Source organism: Hyla sarda, chromosome 1, assembly GCF_029499605.1.
Source record: "Hyla sarda isolate aHylSar1 chromosome 1, aHylSar1.hap1, whole genome shotgun sequence".
In the NCBI taxonomy this organism is placed as follows: domain Eukaryota; kingdom Metazoa; phylum Chordata; class Amphibia; order Anura; family Hylidae; genus Hyla; species Hyla sarda.
In genome coordinates this window covers 2,144,001-2,169,295 of record NC_079189.1, presented here as the reverse complement: position 1 = coordinate 2,169,295, position 25,295 = coordinate 2,144,001, and the positions used below count along the sequence as shown (strand labels likewise).

The 25,295-nt window shown below is 45.6% G+C and overlaps 1 protein-coding gene across 3 annotated transcripts; it reads right to left on the bottom strand.

Annotated features, from left to right (window-relative positions):
* Positions 1-6,275: 6,275 nt before the first annotated feature.
* LOC130284758 (oocyte zinc finger protein XlCOF8.4-like) lies at positions 6,276-24,835 on the bottom strand. Of its 3 annotated transcripts, XM_056535511.1 has the most exons (11): positions 24,757-24,835; positions 23,083-23,201; positions 22,017-22,130; positions 20,622-20,748; positions 15,317-15,408; positions 15,168-15,240; positions 14,969-15,060; positions 14,821-14,893; positions 14,621-14,712; positions 14,383-14,491; positions 6,276-8,469 (listed from the first exon to the last, which is right to left on the bottom strand). In XM_056535511.1, the coding sequence occupies exons 2-11, from the start codon at positions 23,158-23,160 to the stop codon at positions 7,736-7,738; spliced, it is 1,584 nt and encodes a 527-aa protein (XP_056391486.1). In that variant the 5' UTR covers positions 23,161-23,201; positions 24,757-24,835; the 3' UTR covers positions 6,276-7,735. The 3 variants fall into 3 exon arrangements, with proteins under 3 accessions (XP_056391486.1, XP_056391571.1, XP_056391657.1); XM_056535596.1 differs by lacking the exon at positions 24,757-24,835 and having other exon boundaries at positions 23,083-23,351; XM_056535682.1 differs by lacking the exons at positions 14,821-14,893; positions 14,969-15,060.
* Positions 24,836-25,295: the final 460 nt, after the last annotated feature.

Below are 25,295 nucleotides of genomic sequence, written 5' to 3'. Positions count from 1 at the left end.
GGTAGGGCACATGGTGGGATCGAAGGACTTCCAGGAGAGGGTGAAGCAAGCGTCTCTTTTCTGAGAGTAAGCCAAGACAGATCTTGGTAAAGCTGGATTGGAGCCCCATCAAAGTCGAAGTTGCGCAGAGATCTAGCTTTAGTCATGATGGCCTCCTTGACCTGGAAATCGTGGACACAGCAGATAACATCCCAAGAAGTGCCCGTGACAGATTTGGGGCATAGTGCTCTGTGAGCTCTGTCCAATTTAATCTTATGGGACGGCGGTTAACAGAGAATCCTGTTAAAGATGGCCTCCAAGGTGCCGAAGAGGTCCTCTTCCCGGGTATCCTCTGGCAGCCCCCTCACTCTGATGTTTTTGCGCCTTCCCCTGTTGTCAAGATCCTCTACATGTGCGTGGAGATCACCCAGAAAGTCCTTCTGGGAAGCAATAGTGGAGTGGAGTTGAGCAATATAGGCCCGTGTTTGATCATGAGCATCCTCCAAGTCATCCACACGGCCCGAGACATGCTAAAGATCCCGGCAAATTTCGGAGATCTCTGCCCGGCAGGTCTCCTTGAACTCAGTGATAAGAGAGCGAAAATCCTCCTTTGAAGGAATTTGGGAAAGCAACTGGCTTAATTCCGGAATAACGGCAGACAGCAGGGAAACCTTGGAGCAGAGTATGCCAGAGCCAGGGAGAGCGTCCCAAGGGGGTGGCCGAGGCAAGTGGCCAGGGATCCCAGGAGGCTACTGGCGTGGAGATCCTGCAGACATCTGAGCGGAATAGCGGAGCCTCTGTGGCCTAAGAGAGCAAGTAGGCGTGTAGCAGTCCGCCAGGGGAGCTCCAAGATGGCCAGGGGGAGACCGTGGAAATGAAGAGGCATACCCCTTTAAAGATCTTAGAGAACCCATATGATGGAAAAAAATACAGAATTCGGGAATTTATAAACTGTGGGAGTAGAAACGTGATCTATGAAGCAAAATGTGAATGCCCACTTATATATGTGGGTAAAACCACGCAGGAGCCGAGGAGGAGAGCGGGAAAACATCTAAGCACCATTGGAACAAAAGCTGACACTCCACTGTCTAGACATGTGAGGCAAAAACATGGAGGAAATATGGACTCTCTAAAATTTTGGAGAATTTGTAAAATAAAGTTGGGCCCTAGGAGAGGAGATGTAGACAACCTCCTTCAAAAGGAGGAGACTAAATGGACCTACAGGTTACACAGTAGATCCCCTAATGGATTGAATGAAGGAATTGTCTCATTCGGCCTTTCTGCATTGATTGGTAAACAATAAGAATAAAAGAATAGAAACATTATGACAGGTATATTTATATGGGACAAAATATTGATGTGTCTTTCAGATCTCGTGGATGAAAATAATGATGGAAAAAGGATTGTACCAACCATTAAGGCAATCATTTCTGAGGCAATATTAAAGCGAATAAATTATACTTAAAGGGGTTTTCCAGGCAAAAACTTTTTTCTATATATCAACTGGCTCCGGAAAGTTAAACAGATTTGTAAATTACTTCTATTAAAAAATCTTAATCCTTCCAATAGTTATTAGCTTCTGAAGTTTTCTAACTGCTCAATGATGATGTCACGTCCCGGGAGCTGTGCATGATGGGAGAATATTCCTTGCATGATGGGAAAATATCCCCATAGGAGCTGGACAGCTAATAACTATTGGAAGGATTAAGATTTTTTAATAGAAGTAATTTACAAATCTGTTTAACTTTCCGGAGCCAGTGTATATATAAAAAAAGGTTTTGCCTGGATAACCCTTTAACGTTTAACCTCTTCAGGACATAGGGCGTATGGATACGCCCTGCATCCCGAGTCCTTAAGGACGCAGGGCGTATCCATACGCCCGTGGGAATTCCGGCCCCCACCACTAGCCGGTTGGGGACCGGAGCCGGATGCCTGCTGAAATCGTTCAGCAGGCATCCCGGCATATCGCCCAGGGAGGTCATTATGCCCCCCCATGTCGGCGATGGCCGCAGATCGCTGGACAATTCAGTCCAGCGATCTGCGGCGATTCCGGGTCAATCGGGTCTCCAGTGACCCGGTGACCCGGAATTACTGGCTGTTCGGGGCCGTCTCTGACGGCCCCGAACAGCCAGAGCCTGCAGGGGTGAGGTGGCTCTGGTGCCACCTCACGATCGCCCTGATTCGTCGGCCGGATTACCGGCCGACCAATCAGGGCGCCTGCTGCGGGTGTCACTCCCGCACCCGCTCGGCCCCTCTTCCGGAGGACGTGAGCGGGTGCGGGACGTGCACCCCGGGTGCTGGGGACGCCGATCCCCGGCGTCCCTGCTGGGATCGGGGCCCCAGGAGCGGCGGCGGCGGCGGGACTGACCTGCAGCGTCTGGATCGTTGGAGGTGAGTGACAGCCTCCTGCTGTTGCTTAGCAACAGCTCCAAGCATGCAAAAAGGGCATGCTGGGAGCTGTAGTTATGCAACAGCAGGAGGCAGACCACCACAACTCCCAGCATTCCCTTATGGGCATGCTGGGACTTATGGTTTTGCAACAGCTGGAGGCACATTTTTTCTATGGAAAAGTGTACCTTCAGCTGTTGTATAACTACAACTCCCAGCTTGCACAATCAGCTAAAGTGCATGCTAGGAGTTGTAGTGGTGCATCTGCTGGTTGCATAACTACAACTCCCAGCATGCCCGTTGGCTGTCGGTGACTGCTGAGAGTTGTAGTTTTGCAACAGCTGAAGGCACACTGGTTGTGAGTTTTTTTTACCTAACTCAGTGTTTCACGACCGGTGTGCCTCCAGCTGTTGCAAACTACAACTCTCAGCAGTCACCGTACACCATGCACCGTACATGCTGGGAGTTGTAGTTTTGCAACAGCTGGAGGCACACTGGTTGTGAAACATTGAGTTAGGTCACAAACTCAGTGATACATAACCAGTGTGCCTACAGTTGTTGCAAAACTACAACTCTCAGCAGTCACCGACAGCCAACGGGCATGATGGGAGTTGTAGTTATGCAACAGCTGGATGCCCCCCCCCCCCCCAATGTGAACGTACAGGGTACACTCACATGGGCGGAGGTTTACAGTAAGTATCTGGCTGCAAGTTTGAGCTGCCGCAAACTTTCTGCTGCAGCTCAAACTGCCAGTGAGAAACTACTGTGAACCCCCGCCCGTGTGACTGTACCCTAAAAACACTACACTACACTACCACAAAATTAAATAAAATTTAATAAAAAGTAAAAATCACTACATATACACATACCCCTACACAGCCCCCCTCCCCAATAAAAATGAAAAACGTCTGGTACGCCACTGTTTCCAAAACGGAGCCTCCAGCTGTTGCAAAACAACTCCCAGTATTGTCGGACAGCCGTTGACTGTCCAGGCATGCTGGGAGTTTTGCAACAGCTGGAGGCACCCTGTTTGGGAATCACTGGCGTAGAATACCCCTATGTCCACCCCTATGCAAGTCCCTAATTTAGGCCTCAAATGCGCATGGCGCTCTCACTTAGGAGCCCTGTCGTATTTCAAGGCAACAGTTTAGGGCCACATATGGGGTATCACCGTACTCGGGAGAAATTGTGTTACAAATTTTGGGGGGTATTTTCTGCTTTTACCCTTTTTAAAAAATGTAAAGTTTTTGGGAAAACAAGCATTTTAGGTTAAAATTTTTTTTTTTTTTTTACATATGCAAAAGTCGTGAAACACCTGTGGGGTATAAAGGTTCACTTAACCCCTTGTTACGTTCCCCGAGGGGTCTAGTTTCCAAAATATAATGCCATGTGGTTTTTTTTTTTGCTGTCCTGGCACCATAGGGGCTTCCTAAATGCGGCATGCCCCCAGAGCAAAATTTGCTTTCAAAAAGCCAAATGTGACTCCTTCTCTTCCGAGACCTGTAGTGCGCCAGCAGAGCACTTTTCACCCCCATAGGAGCTGTTTTCTGAATCAGGAGAAATTGGGCTTCAAATTTTTAGGGGTATTTTCTGCTATTACCCTTTTTAAAAATTAAAAATTTTTGGGAAAACAAGCATTTTAGGTAAAAATATTTTTTTTTTTTTACATTTGCAAAAGTCGTAAAACACCTGTGGGGTATTAAGGTTCACTTTATCCCATGTTACATTCCCCGAGGGGTCTAGTTTCCAAAATGGTATGCCATGTGGTTTTTTTTTGCTGTTCTGGCACCATAGGGGCTTCCTAAATGCGACATGCCCCCCAAAAACCATTTCCGAAAAACGTACTCTCCAAAATCCCCTTGTCGCTCCTTCCCTTCTGAGCCCTCTACTGCGCCCGCCGAACACTTTACATAGACATATGAGGTATGTGCTTACTCGAGAGAAATTGGGCTACAAATATAAGTAAAAATTTTCTCCTTTTACCCCTTGTAAAAATTCAAAAATTGGGTCTACAAGAACATGTGAGTGTAAAAAATGAAGATTGTGAATTTTCTCCTTCACTTTGCTGCTATTCCTGTGAAACACCTAAAGGGTTAAAACACTTACTGAATGTCATTTTGAATACTTTGGGGGGTTTAGTTTTTATAATGGGGTCATTTATGGGGTATTTCTAATATGAAGACCCTTCAAATCCACTTCAAACCTGAACTGGTCCCTGAAAAATACTGAGTTTGAAAATTTTGTGAAAAATCGGAAAATTGCTGCTGAACTTTGAAGCCTCTGATGTCTCCAAAAGTAAAAACTCATCAATTTTATGATGCAAACATAAAGTGGACATATTGTATATGTGAACCCAAAAAAATATATTCGTAATATCCATTTTCCTTACAAGCAGAAAGCTTCAAAGTTAGAAAAATGCAAAATTTTCAAATTTTTCATCAAATTTACGGATTTTTCACCAAGAAAGGATGCAAGTATCGACAAAAATTTACCACTACGTTAAAGTAGAATATGTCACGAAAAAACAATCTCGGAATCAGAATGATAACTAAAAGTATTCCAGAGTTATTAATGTTTAAAATTACAGTGGTCAGATGTGCAAAAAACGCTCCGGTCCTTAAGGCCAAAATGGGCTCCGTCCTGAAGGGGTTAAATGTGTGTGTGTGTATGGGGGGGGGGGGGGGGGGGGCTTGAAAATAAGGGGGAAACCCGAAAAGAAACCTAAAAATGTAAATAATAATAAAGTATGAGTAAAATAAAATTATTTATATATACCTATACCGTATTTTTCGCCGTATAAGACGCACTTTTTCTTCCACAAAACTGGGGGGGAAAAGTCGGTGCGTCTTATACGGCGAATACACCCCTATCGCGGCGGTCCCTGCGGCCATCAACGGCCGGGACCCGCGGTTAATACAGGACATCACCGATCGTGGTGATGCCCTGTATTAACCCTTCAGACGCGGCGATCAAAGCTGACCGCCGCGTCTTGAGAGAAAGTGACACTAACCCGGCTGTTCAGCGATTTCACCGCGGCGTCCCGAACAGCCCGACTGAATAGCCAGGTTAGTGCTTACAGGACACCGGGAGGAACCTTACCTGCCTCCTCGGTGTCTTCTCCATTCAGGGATCCCCTGTATGGCCGGCGCTCTCCTTCCTCGTCATCACGTACGTGCGTCGGCGTGCGTAACGACGTGATGGCGGCGACGGAGAGCGAGGATACCCGGCCGGCAGCAGAGACATTCTGGAGCGACGGGGACGCGGCGACAGCGATGGAGCGACATCCAGGGCAGCGGTGACGGGTCCGGAGCGGCGGGGACACGTGAGTATTATCTCCTATGCAGTGGTCTTCAAACTGCGGACCTCCAGGTGTTGCAAAACTACAACTCCCAGCATGCCCGGACAGCCAACGGCTGTCCGGGCATGCTGGGAGTTGTAGTTTTTCAACATCTGGAGGTCCGCAGGTTGAAGACCACTATTGGGTTCAAAATCTTTATTTTTTTAGATTTTGCACCTTTGCGTCTTATACGCCGGTGCGTCCTATATCGCGAAAAATACGGTATATATTATATATATATATATATAAATAAATAAAATCATAATACAATTTAACATCCAACTGGGAAAAGTGAAGGAAAATAAAGAATGAGAATAATAAAGTTAATGTAATACCATAATTGAAAATACACATGAATAGGAGAATAACCCCCTCATAATTAGTCTCCTTACTAGTTAGTTGAGGTAAATTACAATGAGAATATAGACAGGTAAAATAATAAAATAACCAATAATATCAGGTACTGTAAATTTCCTCTAAAGAAAGTTCTATAAATCCTCCACTAAAGAAAAGAAAGTAGTACCGTGTATATACGGTATATGTTTATTACAAAGCAGGAAAGTCTAATAGATACAGAGGATAACATATAGGCCAATTGAAATAGTATAATGTTCACTATCAATAACGGAATGTGCATGCGCAGCAAGTACTTCTATTGAGAATTCCCAGACTGATCCTGCGCATATCATAGAGAAGCGCAGAAGATATGTGCGCACAGATCATGAGGCGCCGGTCACGTGAGAGATCACACCACAGGAAGTTCGGGTTAACGGGACTTCTGAATCCAGAGGAATGATAGGATAATAGACGGTAAGCATATTATTGGCCATCCTGAAGGTGAATTAACCAATTAGAGACTTTTCAAGAAGTAGAGGGAGTTGCAGAATTGACGTGGAGGAATAGGATTGGTATTTGGTGGTCCACAGGTAAATACGCGCCTACAAACGGAGGCTACTTAAGCCACGAGTGATGATTTATAACCATACACACCTCAGCGCTTGATAAAGCTGGTTACGGCCGGCGAAACGTCAGGGGGGGGTGTTAGTGTTGTGCATTTTAATTAGCAGCATTATCTGGATCAACATAATAATGTTGGAATAAGAAAAATTCCATGGAGGAAATCACTGAGAACTATTAGTATCTACTGTAGGGAACTATAAGACCTACCAACAAAGAATGGATAGGAGGGTTCACCCCGCAAATAAATGATCCAGAAGCTGTGCTTTTAAAACACATTATATATTTAGATTTTTGTCACACTTTAGTCATTTCAAGAGCAAATAATAAAGAAAAGTTACATACCGTATATCTATTGGGTTTCCCCTGTTTGGGGGATTTAGTCCCAGAGGGGCGAGAGCCCTGATGGGAATTTGAAAATACTATATATTAACCCTGGGTATCCCCCTTTTGGGAGATTTGGTTATAGACATCATATCCTAGACCTAGAAAAGAAAATGCAGAAAAAAGCGAAATAACGATAAAATCTGTGCAAAAAGAAGCACAGTGAAAAGTCATAATGTCATAGGGGTCAGAATAAGGCGAAGATTTTTTTTTTTTTTCTTTTTTTTTTTTCACAATAGAAAATAATAAAAAAATAAAAGTTTAAATAGATTGGGTATGGCTGTAATTGTGCTGACCAGCAGAATAAACATATGTTTTACCACACAAGGACGGGCATGAAAACTAAAATGCCATAAATGTTGCATAATTCATAAATTATTATTTTTTTTAGCACACAATTTTTGTTTCCTGTTCCGTTGTACATTTTATGGTAAAATGAAAGGCGTCTTTAAAAAAGTACAATTGGTCCCACAAAAAACAAGCCTTCGCGTGGCTCGGTATGTAAATAAAAAAAAGTTATGGCTCTTTTGCTGACAAGGGAAGAAGGGGTAGGAGTACTCCACCCCTAGACATCTAATCCCCTACCCCTTTAAAAAAAATTACACAGGGTATCCTCACTTCTCTACTTTGTCCCTTTTGGATTCTCCTGCAGTGGGGTCAATCATGGGAACGTCCATGGGGACAAAAAATTCACACATAGATCACAATGTCTTCTCCGCTGTGACTTCTCTCATGTATGTCGAGGTTTAATTTATCTGTAAAACATTTCCCACATTCTGAACATGAAAATGGTTTCTCTCCCATGTGAGCACACTTATGTCTATCAAAATTTGATTTCTGCATAAACCATTTCCCACATCCTGAACATGTATTCGGCTTCACTCTCATGTGACTCAGCTCGTGCCTTAAAAGATACGATTTACTTATATAGCATTTCCCGCAGTGTGAACATGGATACGGCCTCTCGTCTGTGTGAATTTTCTCGTGTCTAACAAGACTTGATTTCTTTGAAAAACATTTCCCACATTCTGAACATGAATACGGCTTCTCTCCTGTGTGACTTCTTTCATGTATAACAAGATGTGATAGCTTGGCAAAACATTTCCCACATTCTGGGCATGGCAGTAACTTTTTTCCTGAGTGAGTTCTTCTGTGTATAAGAAGACTCGAGCTTGCTGTAAACTGTTTTCCACATTCATCACATTGAAACTTTTCCCCCCCTTCCTGATCTGTCCTTGTGGTAACAATGTGTGGTTGGTCAGGAGAAGGTTCCCCATGATCAGGTGGATTATTATAGGATAGATCTGGATGGACATTAGGGGTAAGGAGGTCTTCTCCTGAGGAGCGCTCCATCATATCTTCATCTTCTCCTTTATCATTCAGGGATAACATGAAGTTTCCCTCAGAATTCTTACTGGGATTTTCTGTTGGGATAAAATGGATTGTGTTATTTTTTTTCCCAAAAAGTAGAGAAATTATTAGTCTAGAAACACGCACATGTAATTTTTTATGCAGTTTGAGATTTTATTATTTATTTTTTCATTTATTTATTAAGAGCTTTAGTACACAGAGCATACATGTACACCCTCGCTGCATTCCGGGGGTCTGAAGCATGCTCACCAGCTGGGCACTCTTCATACCCAGTTAGTCCCAGCTGCTATCAGCACCCGGGACTCACCGCTAATGCTGAACATCGGCCATATCAGGGCCTCGTGGCACTATCTCAGGGTCCGGATCAGTCTGCATGATGGCAGGAGGGTGCTTATCTGCCTCTTTGCTGTCCAATCCTCAGTCTGGTTATCCAGCCTGCATTGGCAGTTATCTCTGACAACGTGACTCTGGGGAAGTTAAGAAAAATAAAAATGCCCCAAACCCACCACAATGCTCGTTCTGTGTCCCCTGTAGTTATCCATGTGGTTCTGGCAGCTCCTGTGTACCTTTGATGTCTCCTAAATATTCTTTTTCCTTGCTTGCAGCCCAGACTACAACCCCCAGCAGTCAGTGTGGCTCTGTGTAATGGCTGCCAGCCAATTGCTCTTATTATCTGTGTGCATGCTGTGTTGTTGTAAACACACTGTACATGTCTTTTCTTTCAAACTATCCTTCCCCCCAGCAAAAAATCATGCTATGCTCTGAATGGCAGCAGTCAGTGATAAGATCTACAGCCGGAAAAGAGCAGCATTATGTGCTGAGGAGACTTCTCTGCTGGCAAGATCCTCATACAGGGAGATGGAGGGGGAGGTGTGAAGACAGAAATCACATGGTGTTTGTCTTCCAGGAGGATGGGGGCTAGGTCTCACTGAGGGGTTTGCACAAAGACAAGGTGGATCTGAATAGGACGTCTTTCTCTCACTCCCTGCATGTAAGTGACAGCTGAAAGACGGAAACTGCTGTATATAGCTAATCAATGATATTTAGACAAATAGGTTGGTGAGAGGGAAAGGATGGGCTATGGGTTTAGTTCCCCAGAGTACCCCTTTAACCCATAGATTAGTGGTAATAGTGGCACCAATAGCTCTGGTGGTGGTGGTATTAGGCATCTGGATGTTGGAGTGTTAAAGGGGTACTCCGGCCCCAATACATCTTATCCCGGGGTCCTGCCTCTGAGGACCCCAGCAATCTGTCATTGCGCCCCCACCTTTGAGAGTTCTCCGCAGCGCTGGAGGCTCCGAGTGTGCAGCATGACAACCACGTGGGCGGAGTTGTGACGTCACGATACTCCGGCCCCATGGTCGTCATGCTGCACACTCGGAGCCTCTAGCGCTTCGGAGAGCTCACAATGGTGGGTGCACAATGACAGATTGCTGGGGTCCTCAGTGGCGGGACCCCCGCGATCAGACATCTTATCCCCTATCCTTTGGATAGGGGATATGATGTATTAGGGCCGGAGTACCCCTTTAATGTATATGTGTAGAGGTGGGATTCATGAAGGTGGGCTGGGGGCCAGTCCGGGGGAGGACTATGATGGAGATCGTGTGTTGGGCAGGACCTGGGAACTGCAGCAGGATGACGGGAACAAGATGACCTCTGAGAAGGATAGTTGTGATACAGGGCAGAGCTGATGTATGGCCAAAAAACAGGCAAGGGCCAGTCTAGGTAGAGGGGGGAGAAGGAGGATGACTATGATAACGATCGTGTGTTTAACAGGGCTGAGCCGATATACGGCCAAGGGATCAAAAAATGGCAAAGATTGGTTCAGCAACAAACGACAACAATAATGCTGGCGGAGACATGTTCTGGAGCAGTTCTAGTGGTGATGGTTGTGTAGGCAGCCGATATGTCTGTGGTATGGGGTACTGTACGGGTAGCTCCCGTGTAGGAACTTTACTCCACATTGCTGGACAACAAAACACTAACATCGTGTAAGCTCTTCAAGCAGAGAACAGGCTGTGGCTGTTTGACACCAATATAGGAAGGTCAGCACTCCGGCGGCACATGTAGCGGCATCACCAGATCATTTGGCTAAATAGAACCAGTTTAAGGAAAACGTCCCATTCCTGATCCCTCTGGTTATGCTACTAGTTAGGCCCCATCTAGTACTAGAACATGTCTGTCGTCATCATCACCGTCAACATTGTTATCTATAGATTCTAATACGTCTCCATCTCTTCCCCCGTTCCGCCACCAAACCTCTATTACACAGAATAGGTGGCCAGGAAGCAACTTAGGAATGTGTAGGGAGAAAAACGGGACAAACCGGCGCACCCTGTGGTGTTTCGAGTGGACCTGCTCCTCTCTTCCTCAGGTCCGTATGGACCTGAGGAAGAGGGGAGAAGGTCCACTCGAAACGCGCTGTCCATTAAACAGCAAATAAAGCCACTTTTGTTTATTATTTTGTGTCCGCCATTCGGTTATTGTTAAACTAATGTATCCAGTATCCAGTGAACGCCGATCAAGTGTCCTTTTCTCCTCCCACACCGAGAGCACGGGAGCCACCATTACCAGGAAGCAACTTACACACGATGACCTTGGAAAAGAGAAGCCACAAAATAGGGCAGCCATTGTTCTGCTTCGAACAACAAATATCTATATGGCTTTCTCCGATTAAAAAATTGGCACAGTCGTCAGCAACAACAGAAAAAATGAGGACCCTGCACTGTGTGGACCGACATGTGTACATAAAACCTGTCAGGGCTTTGATAGGGTTCTGTGTTCCCATTTCTACCCTTACCACGTGGCATCAAGCACACCGGTGGACTCTCAGCTTTGGAGCAGTCTTCTGGAGAGTCTCAAGATGACTGACAATGACTGCTGCTCAGGAAGTGGCCGCTGATCAGGGACACATGTCAGATCCTATGACTCTGAGGGGGCAACTAAATCTTCATCTTAGAGCAGACACTTAGTATGATGAACCAACTAGCACCAATGCAGAGGATGTGGTGGAGTATAAGGAGCAGAAACTTTTCCCTTAATGGGGTACTCCACCCCTAGACGTCTTATTCCCTATCCAAAGGATAAGATGTCTGATAGCGGGGGTCCCGCTGCTGGGGACCCCCGCCATCTCAGCTGTGGCACCCCAGACATCCGGATCACAGAGCGGACTTCGTTCCTGGCAGGATGACTGGTGATGCCGGACTGAGGCTCAAAACGTTACGGTTACATAGAAACACAGAATGTGTCGGCAGATAAGAACCATTTGGCCCATCTAGTCTTCCCAATAATCTGAATCCTTTCAATAGTCCCTGGCCCTATCTTATATGAAGGATAGCCTTATACCTATCCCTATCTTATATGAAGGATAGCCTTATGCTTATCCCTATCTCTTATATGAAGGATAGCCTTATGCTTATCTCTATCTTATATGAAGTATAGCCTTATTCTTATCTCTATCTTATATGAAGGATAGCCTTATGCTTATCCCTATCTTATATGAAGGATAGCCTTATGCTTATCTCTATCTTATATGAAGGATAGTCTTATACCTATCCCTATCTTATATGAAGGATAGCCTTATAGCTATCCCTATCTTATATGAAGGATAGCCTTATACCTATCCCTATCTTATATGAAGGAAAGCCTTATGCCTATCTTTATCTTATATGAAGGATAGCCTTATGCCTATTTCTATCTTATATGAAGGATAACCTTATACCTATCCCTATCTTATATGAAGGAAAGCCTTATGCCTATCTTTATCTTATATGAAGGATAGCCTTATACCTATCCCTATCTTATATGAAGGATAGCCTTATGCCTATCCCTATCTTATATGAAGGATAGCCTTATACCTATCCCTATCTTATATGAAGGATAGCCTTATACATATCTCTATCTTATATGAAGGATAGCCTTATGCCTATCTCTATCTTATATGAAGGATAGCCTTATGCCTATCTCTATCTTATATGAAGGATAGTCTTATACCTATCCCTATCTTATATGAAGGATAGCCTTATGCCTATCCCTATCTTATATGAAGGATGGCCTTATACCTATCTCTATCTTATATGAAGGATAGTCTTATACCTATCTCTATCTTATATGAAGGATAGCCTTATACCTATTTCTATCTTATATGAAGCATAACCTTATACCTATCTCTATCTTATATGAAGGATAGCCTTATGCTTATCCCTATCTTATATGAAGGATAGTCTTATACCTATCTCTATCTTATATGAAGGATAGCCTTATGCTTATCCCTATCTTATATGAAGGATAGCCTTATACCTATCCCTATGTTATATGAAGGATAGCCTTATACCTATCTCTATCTTATATGAAGCATAACCTTATACCTATCTCGATCTTATATGAAGGATAGCCTTATACCTATCTCTATCTTATATGAAGCATAACCTTATACCTATCTCGATCTTATATGAAGGATAGCCTTATACCTATCCCTATCTTATATGAAGGATAGCCTTATGCTTATCCCATGCATGTTTAAACTCCTTCACTGTATTTGCAGCGACCACTTCTGCAGGAAGGCTATTCCCTGCATCCACTACTCTCTCAGTAAAGTAATACTTCCTGATATTACTGCAGAAACCTTTTCCCTCTAATTTATATAACACTCTGTCCTCTATATAACACTATGTCCTCTAATTTCTAACTATGTCCTCTAATTTCTAACTATGTCCTCTATATAACACTATGTCCTCTATATAACACTATGTCCTCTATATAACACTATGTCCTCTATATAACACTATGTCCTCTTGTGGTAGTTTTTCTTCTCTTATATATCTTCTCCTCCTTTCCCGTGTTGATTCCCTTTCTGTATATAAAGTCTCTATCATCTCCCTCAGTCTCTTCTTTCTTCTATACATGTTCAGGTCCTTTAACCTTTCCTGGTAAGTTTTATCCTGCAATTCATGTACTAGTTTAGTATCTTCTCTGAACTCTCTCTAGAGTATCTATATCCTTCTGGAGATACGGCCTCCAGTACTGCGCACAATACTCCATGTGATGCCTCACCAGTGTTCTGTACAGCGGCATGAGCACTTCCCTTTACTGCTTATACCTCTCCCTATACATTCATGAGCACTTCTCTCTTTCTACTGCTTATACCTCTCCCTATACATCCATGAGCACCTCCCTCTACTCCCTATACATCCATGAGCACCTTCCTCTACTGCTTATACCTCTCCCTATACATCCATGAGCACTTCTTTCTATTGCTTTTACCTCTCCCTATACACCATGAGCACTTCTCTCTTTCTACTGCTTATACCTCTCCCTATACATCCATGAGCACTTCTCTACTGCTTATACCTCTCCCTATACACCCATGAGCACTTCTCTCTTTCTACTGCTTATACCTCTCCCTATACATCCATGAGCACTTCTCTCTCTCTACTGCTTATACCTCTTATCTCCTATCTTTAGGGGATGTCTAGGGGCGGAGTACTCCTTTAAACAACTTATCCTAGTCTCTCAATCATTTCCATAGAGAAGGCATGGAGAGCACGCTGACACTGGGATTTATTTAGCTCAGAGATTCAATGGTGCCCGCGATCAAACACTTATCCTCTATCCTGTGTATAAGGAATAGGTTGTTAAATGCTAGAGTGCCCCTTTAAGTGGACCTAGGGGAGGAGGGCAAGACATAAAATAGTGATGACGATGATGGACGTGATACTGATCATGATCAATGGTCACATCACCAACCAGCTGGTTATACAAAGGGTGAAATAAGTATTTAACATGTCATCTGTAAATCCATTATATACCTGGGGTAACACCTCCTGGAATTATTACATACCTGGGGTAACACCTCCTGGAATTATTACATACCTGGGGTAACACCTCCTGGAATTATTACATACCTGGGACACACCTCCTGGAATTATTACATACCTGGGGTAACACCTCCTGGAATTATTACATACCTGGGGTAACACCTCCTGGAATTTCCTCCTTCGCTTCCCTCATACACGGGTGATGGCCCCTCATCCTCTCTTCTTCATCCTCCACTTTATAATTAGTCAGATCTCCCCCCTGATGTGACATATAGAACAATTCACTACAATACAGCAGACAGGAGGAGCAACAGAGACCCCCAAAATCTACCCCCACATCTATGACTACAGGACCCCCCTATAGAGATATAGGATCAGCCTCATCTACCTGATGGTTCTCTGGGACATTTCCCTCTGGACAGTCCTGGGAATACAGAGGGCGGGGACACCTCTCGGGTGGATTTCTATCAATGACTCCATCTGTAGGGAACACACAGTGATGAATAGATTATTCCATGTGATGATCAGATGATGGGTGTAGTAGTATCTAGGAGACCCTCCACCAATAAAAGTCTCCCCCCTCCTTACACTGCTGATGGGCCCCGAAATCAGTCTCATCTTCTGCTTTAATTTTAACCTCAATTTCCATCACATTTTCACCCTTAAGAAGAAAAAAAGTGATATTGAGACCAATCACTCTATGGTCAAATTTAACGAAGACTTTGGTGTCACCTACCTGATGGTTCTCTGGGACATTTCCCTCTGGACAGTCCTGGGAATACAGAGGACAGGGACACCTCTCGGGTGGATTTCTATCAATGACTCCATCTGTAGGGAACACACAGTGATGAATAGATTATTCCATGTGATGATCAGATGATGGGTGTAGTAGTATCTAGGAGACCCTCCACCAATAAAAGTCTCCCCCTCCTTACACTGCTGATTGGCCCAGAAATCCGTCTCCTCTTCTGCTTCAATTTTAACCTCAATTTCCATCACATTTTTACCCTAAAGAAGAAAAAAAAGTGATATTGAGACCAATAACTCTATGGTCAAATTTAACGAAGACTTTGGTGTCATCTACCTGATGGTTCTCTGGGACATTTCCCTCTGGACAGTCCTGGGAATACAGAGGGCGGGGACACCTCTCGGGTGGATTTCTATCAATGACTCCATCTGTAGGGAACACACAGGGAATGAATACATCACCTGCTGGATAGATTTCTAGATTATTAACAATTCATCAATTTGGATCACTCATTCATTCTTTCCATCGAAAAAGTGTCTTTAGCCGAGATTATCAAAACTACAAAACAGAATTGGAGCACTTTGAAAAGTACTTGGAAAAATTATCTATTTTTTTTTTTTCTAGACAGAACGAATTGCCCACCAATGCTTTACTTTCAGTGATTTGGACAATAGTTTCACTCATCTCTGGTCCTCAGTGACACAATTTGAAGGGTATGAGGTCAAGAATGAAATAAAGGTTCGGTGGCTCGTAACCTTGGGATATATATTTTGTCCGGGCAGTTCAGATATCCTACGAGTTGATGATGAGCTTTTATATGTTCATAAAATTTTGGTTCTTGTATAATTGTTAACATACTTGAACTAATAGAATCTGGATATTAATCTTTTCTGATGCTATACTTTCCTTTATGTCCTGCAGCGGCATCACCTAAGGGAAGATTCTTTTTTGAATAATTGTAATATTTAGAGAAAGTTTTGTGAACTACAAATATGAAGAAAAAAATAAATTCAAGCAGAAATGCCATAAGACTATACAGTGAGAACTGACATAGGAAGAGAAATAGGATCTGGCCAGAAGAGTCAAACAACCACAATACATGCAAAACCCAACGAGAGGCCAAATAGCAACAACAAACAAAACAATAGCCTGAGAGGACTTCCGATTGTATGAGCAGAGGTTAGGAGAGCAGCTCTGTGCCAAACTCTGCTTCTTTCTACCTCCCCGCTTGAATTATTCAGTTCCACCAACACCGCATAAAGCAGAGATTCCAGTTCCGACCCTCCTGCAGCCCACTCTTCCCAGAACATGGCGACACGTAAAATGGTAGCAGACCTCGATGCAGGCCCATGGTACATAGGAAAGCAGTCACGTTGTGATCAAGAGGCTATGGAAGCTCAAGCAGGAGACTGCTTGCGGCAGACGTGCCTTATAAAAGGTATGGCTACAGTAGTAGCTACCAGACATAAAGGCCTCCTTGTCCTGTTTCGGGGACGCTCCTGCAGTAACAACGGGGCGTTTCACATCACACAGGATGTGTTCTAAAGATGGTGTCTCCATGTGTTCCACAGGGGAGCATGCTCTGTATGACTTTACCGCTTCCAGCCACCTATCAGACATTTAGAGGTAATTTAATGCCATTGGGCGCATGCATGGTCACAAAACTAGTTCACAGGAGCTTCTGCCGAGGGTAGAGGAGGTGGCCATAGTCCATATGGTCATATCTGACAATGCTCCAGTAGGTACGACGGGAGTCCATTCAAAACTGATACGTTGTTGACGTTCTCTCGTCTCCAATGTGGACTTCGAGGCTTGATTGGTTAATGTCAAGATTATTTATGGACATTTATCAACGGGTTTAGTCAGGTTTTCTTTACTATAATTGTGGCAAAATTGTCGCAACTGCGACTACGCAATTTTTCGTGCGACATTTTGACTGGAAAGCGAGAAAAGCAAGTTTTCCAAAAATTAACTATGTAGTAATAATTTTAAAATGGACTACGGGTAGTCAGGTATTTATTAACTGCGACAGTCGCAACTGCGCAAAAAAAAGTCGCAACAGCGTAAAAAATTGACTAAATTTACTACAGCTCAAACATGGAGCAGAAAAAGCTACTACCAAAGGAAAAAAGGAAAAATTGCTTACGTGAAACAAAATTATCAACAGGCTGAAACCAGTTGATAAATACGTCACATAAGCAAAACAAAAGGAAGGAAAAAACTACTAAAAAAAAGAATACATAAGCAAAGATTGATAAATGTCCCTCATTATTCTGGGATAATGCGAGGTGGACTCCAGAAGTAAAAGCATATCAAGCCAAAAAGAAAAAGAAGAAGTGTAGGGCAGAATATGATGCCGATACAGCCGAATTGAGAGTGGCATATACTCCGGGTCAGAGGACAGCCACGGGGACTCCTTTTATAGAGATCAGTAGATTTTATTAAAGGGGTACTCTGGCCCCAAGACATCTTATCCCCTATCAAAAGGATAGGGATAAGATGTCTGATCGTGGGGGTCCCCCGCAATCTAGCATGCAGCACCCACCTGTAAGTACTGCCGGAAGCGCTGGAGGCTCTGAGTCTTATGCCGCCCGACCACGGGGACGGAGTATCAAGATGTCACGACTGCCCCTGTGTGACATCACACCCCGCCCCCTCAATGCAAGTCTATGGGAGGGGGCGTGACGGCCGTCACGCCCCCTCCCATAGACTTGCATTGAGGGGGCGGGGTGTGACGTCACACGGGGGCAGAGTCGTTACATCACGATGCTCCGGCCCCGTGGTTGGGAGGCATAAGACTCAGAGCCTCCAGCGCTTCCAGCAGTACTTACAGGTGGGTGCTGCATGCTAGATTGCGGGGATCCCCAACGGCGGGACCCCCGCGATCAGACATCTTATCCTCTATCCAAAGGATAGGGCATAAGATGTCTTGGGGCCGGAGTACCCCTTTAAATTCGTAAAGAGTGACAACTAGTTTATTCCCACAGGATATCCCTAAGTGGTCTTTGCTATTGCAGTTCGGTTCTATTGAAGTGAATAAAGCCATGTTGTAATATCACCGATACAAATTACCTCCAACCGATGTCTCCGGAGCGATTGCGCTGATGACCACATGGTGAGCAGCGGTAAAAACCGGGTCACCTGCACTATCGGTATATAAATTCAAGTTAGTGCAGGTGACTCTGCTGTAAGATTACCTTTAAAGGATAACTGCCGATTAAAACGAGCCCTACCTTGCCCGGATCTGCCATTCGCCTGCAAATGTAGTTTAATTCTATGTGTAAATATCGCTGTAACTGGCAGGGGCGGGGCTTCTGCAGCTTAACTGGCACTGATGTCAGCGCCGCTTATGAATATTCTTCCCCCCTCCCTCCAGTTCTCCCTCTCTTCACCGCTCCTAACTGGAGGGAGGGGGGATGAATATTCATAAGCGGCGCTGACATCAGTGCCAGTTAAGCTGCAGAAGCCCCACCCCTGCCAGTTACAACGAGATTTACACATAGAATAAAACTACATTTGCAGGCGAATGGCAGATCCGGGCAAGGTAGAGCTCGTTTTAATCGGCGTCTCCCGCACTATCCACCAGTACATGAGGATAGTGCGGGAGAAAATATCTGACAGTTTTCCTTTTAGGTAGTATAGATAGTTGCAGACATTAGTAGCAGCCCCCCTGTAGACAGCGCCCCCCGTGTCCCCCTTGTAGACAACAGCCCCCCCCTTGTAGGCAGTGCTCCATCTTGTCCCCCTTACAGACAGTGGGCCCCCTCCTTGTAGACAGGGACCCCCCCCCCTCCTTGTCGATAGCGCCCCCCTTGTAGACAGCAGCCCCCCCCACTTTGTAGACAGCAGGCCCCCCCTTGTAGATAGCGCCCCCCCCCTTGTAGACAGCAGCCCCCCCCCCCCTCTTTGTAGACAGCAGGCCCCTCTCCTTGTAGACAGGGAACCCCCTTTTCGATAGTGCCCACCCTTGTAGACAGCAGCCCCCCCACTTGTAGATAGCGCCCCCCCCCATTGTAGACAGCAGCCCCCCCACTTTGTAGACAGCAGGCCCCCCCTTGTAGATAGCGCCCCCCCCCCTTGTAGATAGTGCCCCCCCCTCTTTGTAGACAGCAGGCCCCTCTCCTTGTAGACAGGGAACCCCCTTTTCGATAGCGCCCCCTCCTTGTAGACAGCAGCCCCCCCCCTTGTAGATAGCGCCCCCCCCCTCTTTGTAGACAGCAGGCCCCTCTCCTTGTAGACAGGGAACCCCCTTTTCGATAGCGCCCCCCCTTGTAGACAGCAGCCCCCCCCTTGTAGACAGCAGCCCCCCCCCCACTTTGTAGACAGTGCTCCCTCTACCCCCTTGTAGACAACAGTCCCCCCCTTCTCTTATAGACAGTGCTCACCTGCGGCTCTCCTCGGGTGTTGCTGCTCCGCTGTTCCGTTCTCACGATCGCATCATGGCAGTGGCATGGAGTAGCATGTGACACACACGTCACTCTGCTTCCTCCGTAGCGTTACGCTGGGCGCAGGGGAGGAGGAGCGACGTGTCACATGCTCCTCCATAGGACAACATGATGCGATCGGGAGAACGGGATAGTGCAGCCGGGCCGCACAGCAGCAGGTATTGGGGACATTAAACGAGTCCCCGATACCATGCAAATGCCGAGTATCGGCCCTGATACCGATACTAGTATCGGTATCGGGACATCACTACTCACAGGGAATTAAAAAAATGTCTCAGCTATTGAGAGATGTCCCCTATTGAGAGATGTCCCTTACTGAGAGATGTCCCTTACTGAGAGATGTCCCTTACTGAGAGATGTCCCTGACTGAGAGATGTCCCTTATTGGGAAAAAGGCTAAAAATCCTTCCTAAATGACAGAAAACTGTCCTGTACTCACCCCAGAGTATAAATACCTATAAAACATGATGAAAAGCAATATTATCGGACAATCTTTCAGTGCCATTTAATCTTCCCTTATCACGCCCCCTTATCATTCCATCCACCCTTTATACCCTGTGCATTGTGCCACATTACCCCCCCCCTTACCCTCCGTGCCATATGATTTCCCCTTCATCCCCCCTCCCCGTGCCATTTCATTCCCCCTTTATTACTCTCTGTGTAACCCCCCCCCCCCCCTTAATGAAGTGTCACAGATAGAAAAAGGGGGAGTAAAATGGCACAGGGGTGATAAAGAGGGGGTGATGAATTTGCACAGAGGGCAATAAAAGGGGATCAAGAGGAAATGATGTGGCACAGGGGGTAATAAATGGGAGGGAAGATTTGGCACAGGGGGTATTAGGGAAGGGGTGGGGTGAATGATGTGGCCGGCGGATGTACAGGAGGAGATCACTGTTTGAACATTGGTCTTCTACTTCTGTGCTGAAGCTTCTTCAGGGGGTGCAGTGGGGGCCTGGACCCCTTACTGGGCTATTGGCACCACTCCCTGACGACGGCCCTGTGCACATGGTAGGGCCGGCACACAAGCCTGGTTGTCCCCTATTGGGAGTGTTTTGTCTCCTTTCGGGTGTGTCCGCGTCCGCTATTGGGAATGTCCCCTATTCGGAGGGTGCAAATACATTAAGTCTTATGGGACACTGCCGGGGAAATAAGACCTGTCCACTATTGGGAGAATTTACTTTATATGTCTCCTCTTACCTTGTGATGTGAGGGGCCGGTGATCCTCCATCATGACTATGTCCTGGTACAGATCCTTGTGTCCTTCTACATACTCCCACTCCTCCATGGAGAAATAGACCGCCACATCCTGACACCTTATAGGAACCTGACACACAATGATACCGTCATCACCAGACCCCTCCATTACTGTATAATGTCCCAGCAGGGTCACCTCTCTAATCATCACCAGACCCCTCCATTACTGTATAATGTCCCAGCAGGGTCACCTCTCTAATCATCACCAGACCCCTCCATTACTGTATAATGTCCCAGCAGTGTCACCTCTCTAATCACCAGACCCCTCCATTACTGTATAATGTCCCAGCAGTGTCACCTCTCTAATCATCACCAGACCCCTCCATTACTGTATAATGTCCCAGCAGTGTCACCTCTCTAATCATCACCAGACCCCTCCATTACTGTATAATGTCCCAGCAGTGTCACCTCTCTAATCATCACCAGACCCCTCCATTACTGTATAATGTCCCAGCAGTGTCACCTCTCCAGTCATCACCAGACCCCTCCATTACTGTATAATGTCCCAGCAGTGTCACCTCTCCAGCCATCACCAGACCCCTCCATTACTGTATAATGTCCCAGCAGTGTCACCTCTCCAGTCATCACCAGACCCCTTCATTACTGTATAATGTCCCAGCAGTGTCACCTCTCCAGTCATCACCAGACTCCTCCATTACTGTATAATGTCCCAGCAGTGTCACCTCTCCAGTCATCACCAGACCCCCTCCATTACTGTATAATGTCCCAGCAGTGTCACCTCTCTAATCATCACCAGACCCCTCCATTACTGTAAAATGTCCCAGCAGTGTCACCTCACTAATCATCACCAGACCCCTCCATTACTGTATAATGTCCCCGCAGTGTCACCTCTCTAATCACCAGACCCCTCCATTACTGTATAATGTCCCAGCAGTGTCACCTCTCCAGTCATCACCAGACCCCTCCATTACTGTATAATGTCCCAGCAGTGTCACCTCTCCAGTCATCACCAGACCCCTCCATTACTGTATAATGTCCCCGCAGTGTCACCTCTCTAATCACCAGACCCCTCCATTACTGTATAATGTCCCAGCAGTGTCACCTCTCCAGTCATCACCAGACCCCTCCATTACTGTATAATGTCCCAGCAGTGTCACCTCTCCAGTCATAACCAGACCTCTCCATTACTGTATAATATCCCAGCAGTGTCACCTCTCTAATCATCACCAGACCCCTCCATTACTGTATAATGTCCCAGCAGTGTCACCTCTCCAGTCCTCACCAGACCCCTCCATTACTGTATAATGTCCCAGCAGTGTCACCTCTCTAATCATCACCAGACCCCTCCATTACTGTATAATGTCCCAGCAGTGTCACCTCTCTAATCAGCAGCTCAGTGATCCTGTTGGTCAGTTCTAGGATTTTCTGCTCATGTATCAGTGACAGAAGTGGAGGCTCCTTGTCCCATGTCTTCTTCACTATGGTGTAATCCTGTGTATGGAGAGAGACAATGAGGGGAATGACCCCAGTATTCCTCCCCCACTACAAAGAGGAGATTGTGCCCCCTGTATAGAGCTCTAGTGAGCACATCTGGAATACTGGGGTCAGTTCTGGAGACCTCATCCACAAAGAGACATCCAGAACATAGAGCGGCTCCAAAGATGGGGACAACAATGGTGGAAATGTAGATGGGGACAACAATGGTGGAAATGTAGATGGGGACAACAATGGTGGAAATGTAGATGGGGACAACAATGGTGGAAATGTAAATGGGGGACAACAATGGTGGAAATGTAGATGGGGACAACAATGGTGGAAATGTAAATGGGGGACAACAATGGTGGAAATGTAGATGGGGGACAACAATGGTGGAAATGTAGATGGGGACAACAATGGTGGAAATGTAGATGGGGACAACAATGGTGGAAATGTAAATGGGGACAACAATGGTGGAAATGTAGATGGTGGACAACAATGGTGGTAATGTAGATGGGGCCAACAATGGTGGAAATGTAGATGGGGGGACAACAATGGTGGAAATGTAGATGGGGACAACAATGGTGGAAATGTAGATGGGGGACAACAATGGTGGAAATGTAGATGGGGGACAACAATGGTGGAAATGTAGATGGAGACAACAATGGTGGAAATGTAGATGGAGACAACAATGGTGGAAATGTAGATGGGGGACAACAATGGTGGAAATGTAGATGGGGACAACAATGGTGGAAATGTAGATGAGACAACAATGGTGGAAATGTAGATGGGGGACAACAATGGTGGAAATGTAAATGGGGGACAACAATGGTGGAAATGTAGATGTGGGGACAACAATGGTGGAAATGTAGATGGGGACAACAATGGTGGAAATGTAGATGGGGACAACAATGGTGGAAATGTAGATGGGGACAACAATGGTGGAAATGTAGATGGGTCACCTCACCTCTCCGGTCAGCAGGTGGAGGATCTCCAAGGTGAAGTGTAATATTCTCTTAGTCATCTCATTCCTGTCCTTGTCCATCCTTGGGGGTCATTCAGGAGAAGAGGAGACAACTGGGTCAGCTGGAGGGGAAGAGGAGGAGCCTGAATCACAGAACCAGCGACACAATGTAACAAACCTCCTCCTCATGTAATCTCCTTACTACTGGGGTGACACACTGTAACAAACCTCCTCCCCATGTAATCTCCTTACTACTGGGGTGACACACTGTAACAAACCTCCTCCCCATGTAACCTCCTTACTACTGGGGTGACACACTGTAACAAACCTGCTCCTCATGTAAGCTCCTTACTACTGGGGTGACACACTGTAACAAACCTCCTCCCCATGTAATCTCCTTACTACTGGGGTGACACACTATAACAAACCTCCTCCCCATGTAATCTCCTTACTACTGGGGTGACACACTGTAACAAACCCCCTCCTCATTAAATCTCCTTACTACTGGGGTGACACACTGTAACAAACCTCCCCCTCATGTAATCTCCTTACTACTGGGGTGACACACTATAACAAACCTCCTCCTCATGTAATCCCCTTACTACTGGGGTGACACACTATAACAAACCTCCTCCTCATGTAATCTCCTTACTACTGGGGTTACACACTGTAAGAAACCTCCTCCTCATGTAATCTCCTTACTACTGGAGTGACACACTGTAACAAACCTCCTCCTCATGTAAACTCCTAACTACAGGGGTGACACACTGTAACAAACCTCCTCCTCATGTAATCTCTCTACTACTGGGGTGACACACTGTAACAAACCTCCTCCACATGTAATCTCCTTACTACTGGGGTGACACACTGTAACAAACCTCCTCCTCATGTAATCTCCTTACTACTGGGGTGACACACTGTAACAAACCTCCTCCTCATGCAATCTTCTTACTACTGGGGTGACACACTGTAACAACCTCCTCCTCATGTAATCTCTTTACTACTGGGGTGACACACTGTAACAAACCTCCTCCTCATGTAATCTCTTTACTACTGGGGTGACACACTGTAACAAACCTCCTCCTCATGTAATCTCCTTACTACTGGGGTGATACACTGTAACAAACCTCCTCCTCATGTAATTACCTTACTACTGGGGTGACACACTGTAACAAACCTCCTCCTCATGTAATCTCCTTACTACTGGGGTGACACACTGTAACAAACCTCCTCCTCATGTAATCTCCTTACTACAGGGGTGACACACTGTAACAAACCTCCTCCTCATGTAATCTCCTTACTACTGGGGTGACACACTGTAACAAACCTCCTCCTCATATAATCTCCTTACTACTGGGGTGAAACACTGTAACAAACCTCCTCCTCATGTAATCTCCTTAATACTGGGGTGACACACTGTAACAAACCTCCTCCTCATGTAATCTCCTTAATACTGGAGTGACACACTGTAACAAACCTCCTCCTCATGTAATCTCCTTACTACTGGGGTGACACACTGTAACAAACCTCCTCCTCATGTAATCTCCTTACTACTGGGGTGACACACTGTAACAAACCTCCTCCTCATGTAATCTCCTTACTACTGGTGTGACACACTGTAACAAACCTCCTCCTCATGTAATCTCCTTACTACTGGGGTGACACACTGTAACAAACCTCCTCCTCATGTAATCTCCTTACTGCCCGACCAGGACCTGCTCTGTACCTGCTGGTTGCTGGAGGTGTAGGACCTGTGATGATGTCACAGTCATGTGACCAGTACATGTGGGGGCGGAGCTCATTAGGTTAGAAGAGATAGTGGATGAAGGACCTGTCAAGATGGTCATGTGAGAGGAGTGGGCGGGGCTTAGCAGAGGCGTGGTAATGGCTGAAGTAAGATTCCATGAGGAGTATATGAAGTGATTATTTTAGCAGAACATTTTGATTGTTTTGTGTGGAATAATCTCAGGTTTTGGTGAATTTTAAGGTGAATTCTAGAGAAATGTTAAAATAAAGCGACTTCATGAGTGGCCTCCAGCAGTGATCTCCGTAAGGCAGTGTTTCCCAACCAAGGTGCCTCCAGCTGTTGCAAAACCACAACTTCCAGCGGCCAACGGCTGTCCTGACATGCTGGGAGTTGTAGTTTTGCAACAGCTGGAGGCACCCTGGTTGGGAAACACTGCCATAAGGGTATGTTCACATTGAGTAATGTCAAC

What these genes read in the sequence shown, in the direction of transcription:
- LOC130284758 (XM_056535511.1), bottom strand. Translation starts at nt 23,160, where the DNA reads ATGGACAAGGACAGGAATGAGATGACTAAGAGAATATTACACTTCACC. An exon ending in CCGGCCCCTCACATCACAAG is followed by an intron (nt 15,409 to 20,621) that starts GTAAGAGGAGAC and finishes TGTTCCCTACAG; the next exon opens with ATGGAGTCATTGATAGAAAT. An exon ending in TCCAGGAGGTGTTACCCCAG is followed by an intron (nt 8,470 to 14,382) that starts GTATGTAATAAT and finishes TTATCCCAACAG; the next exon opens with AAAATCCCAGTAAGAATTCT.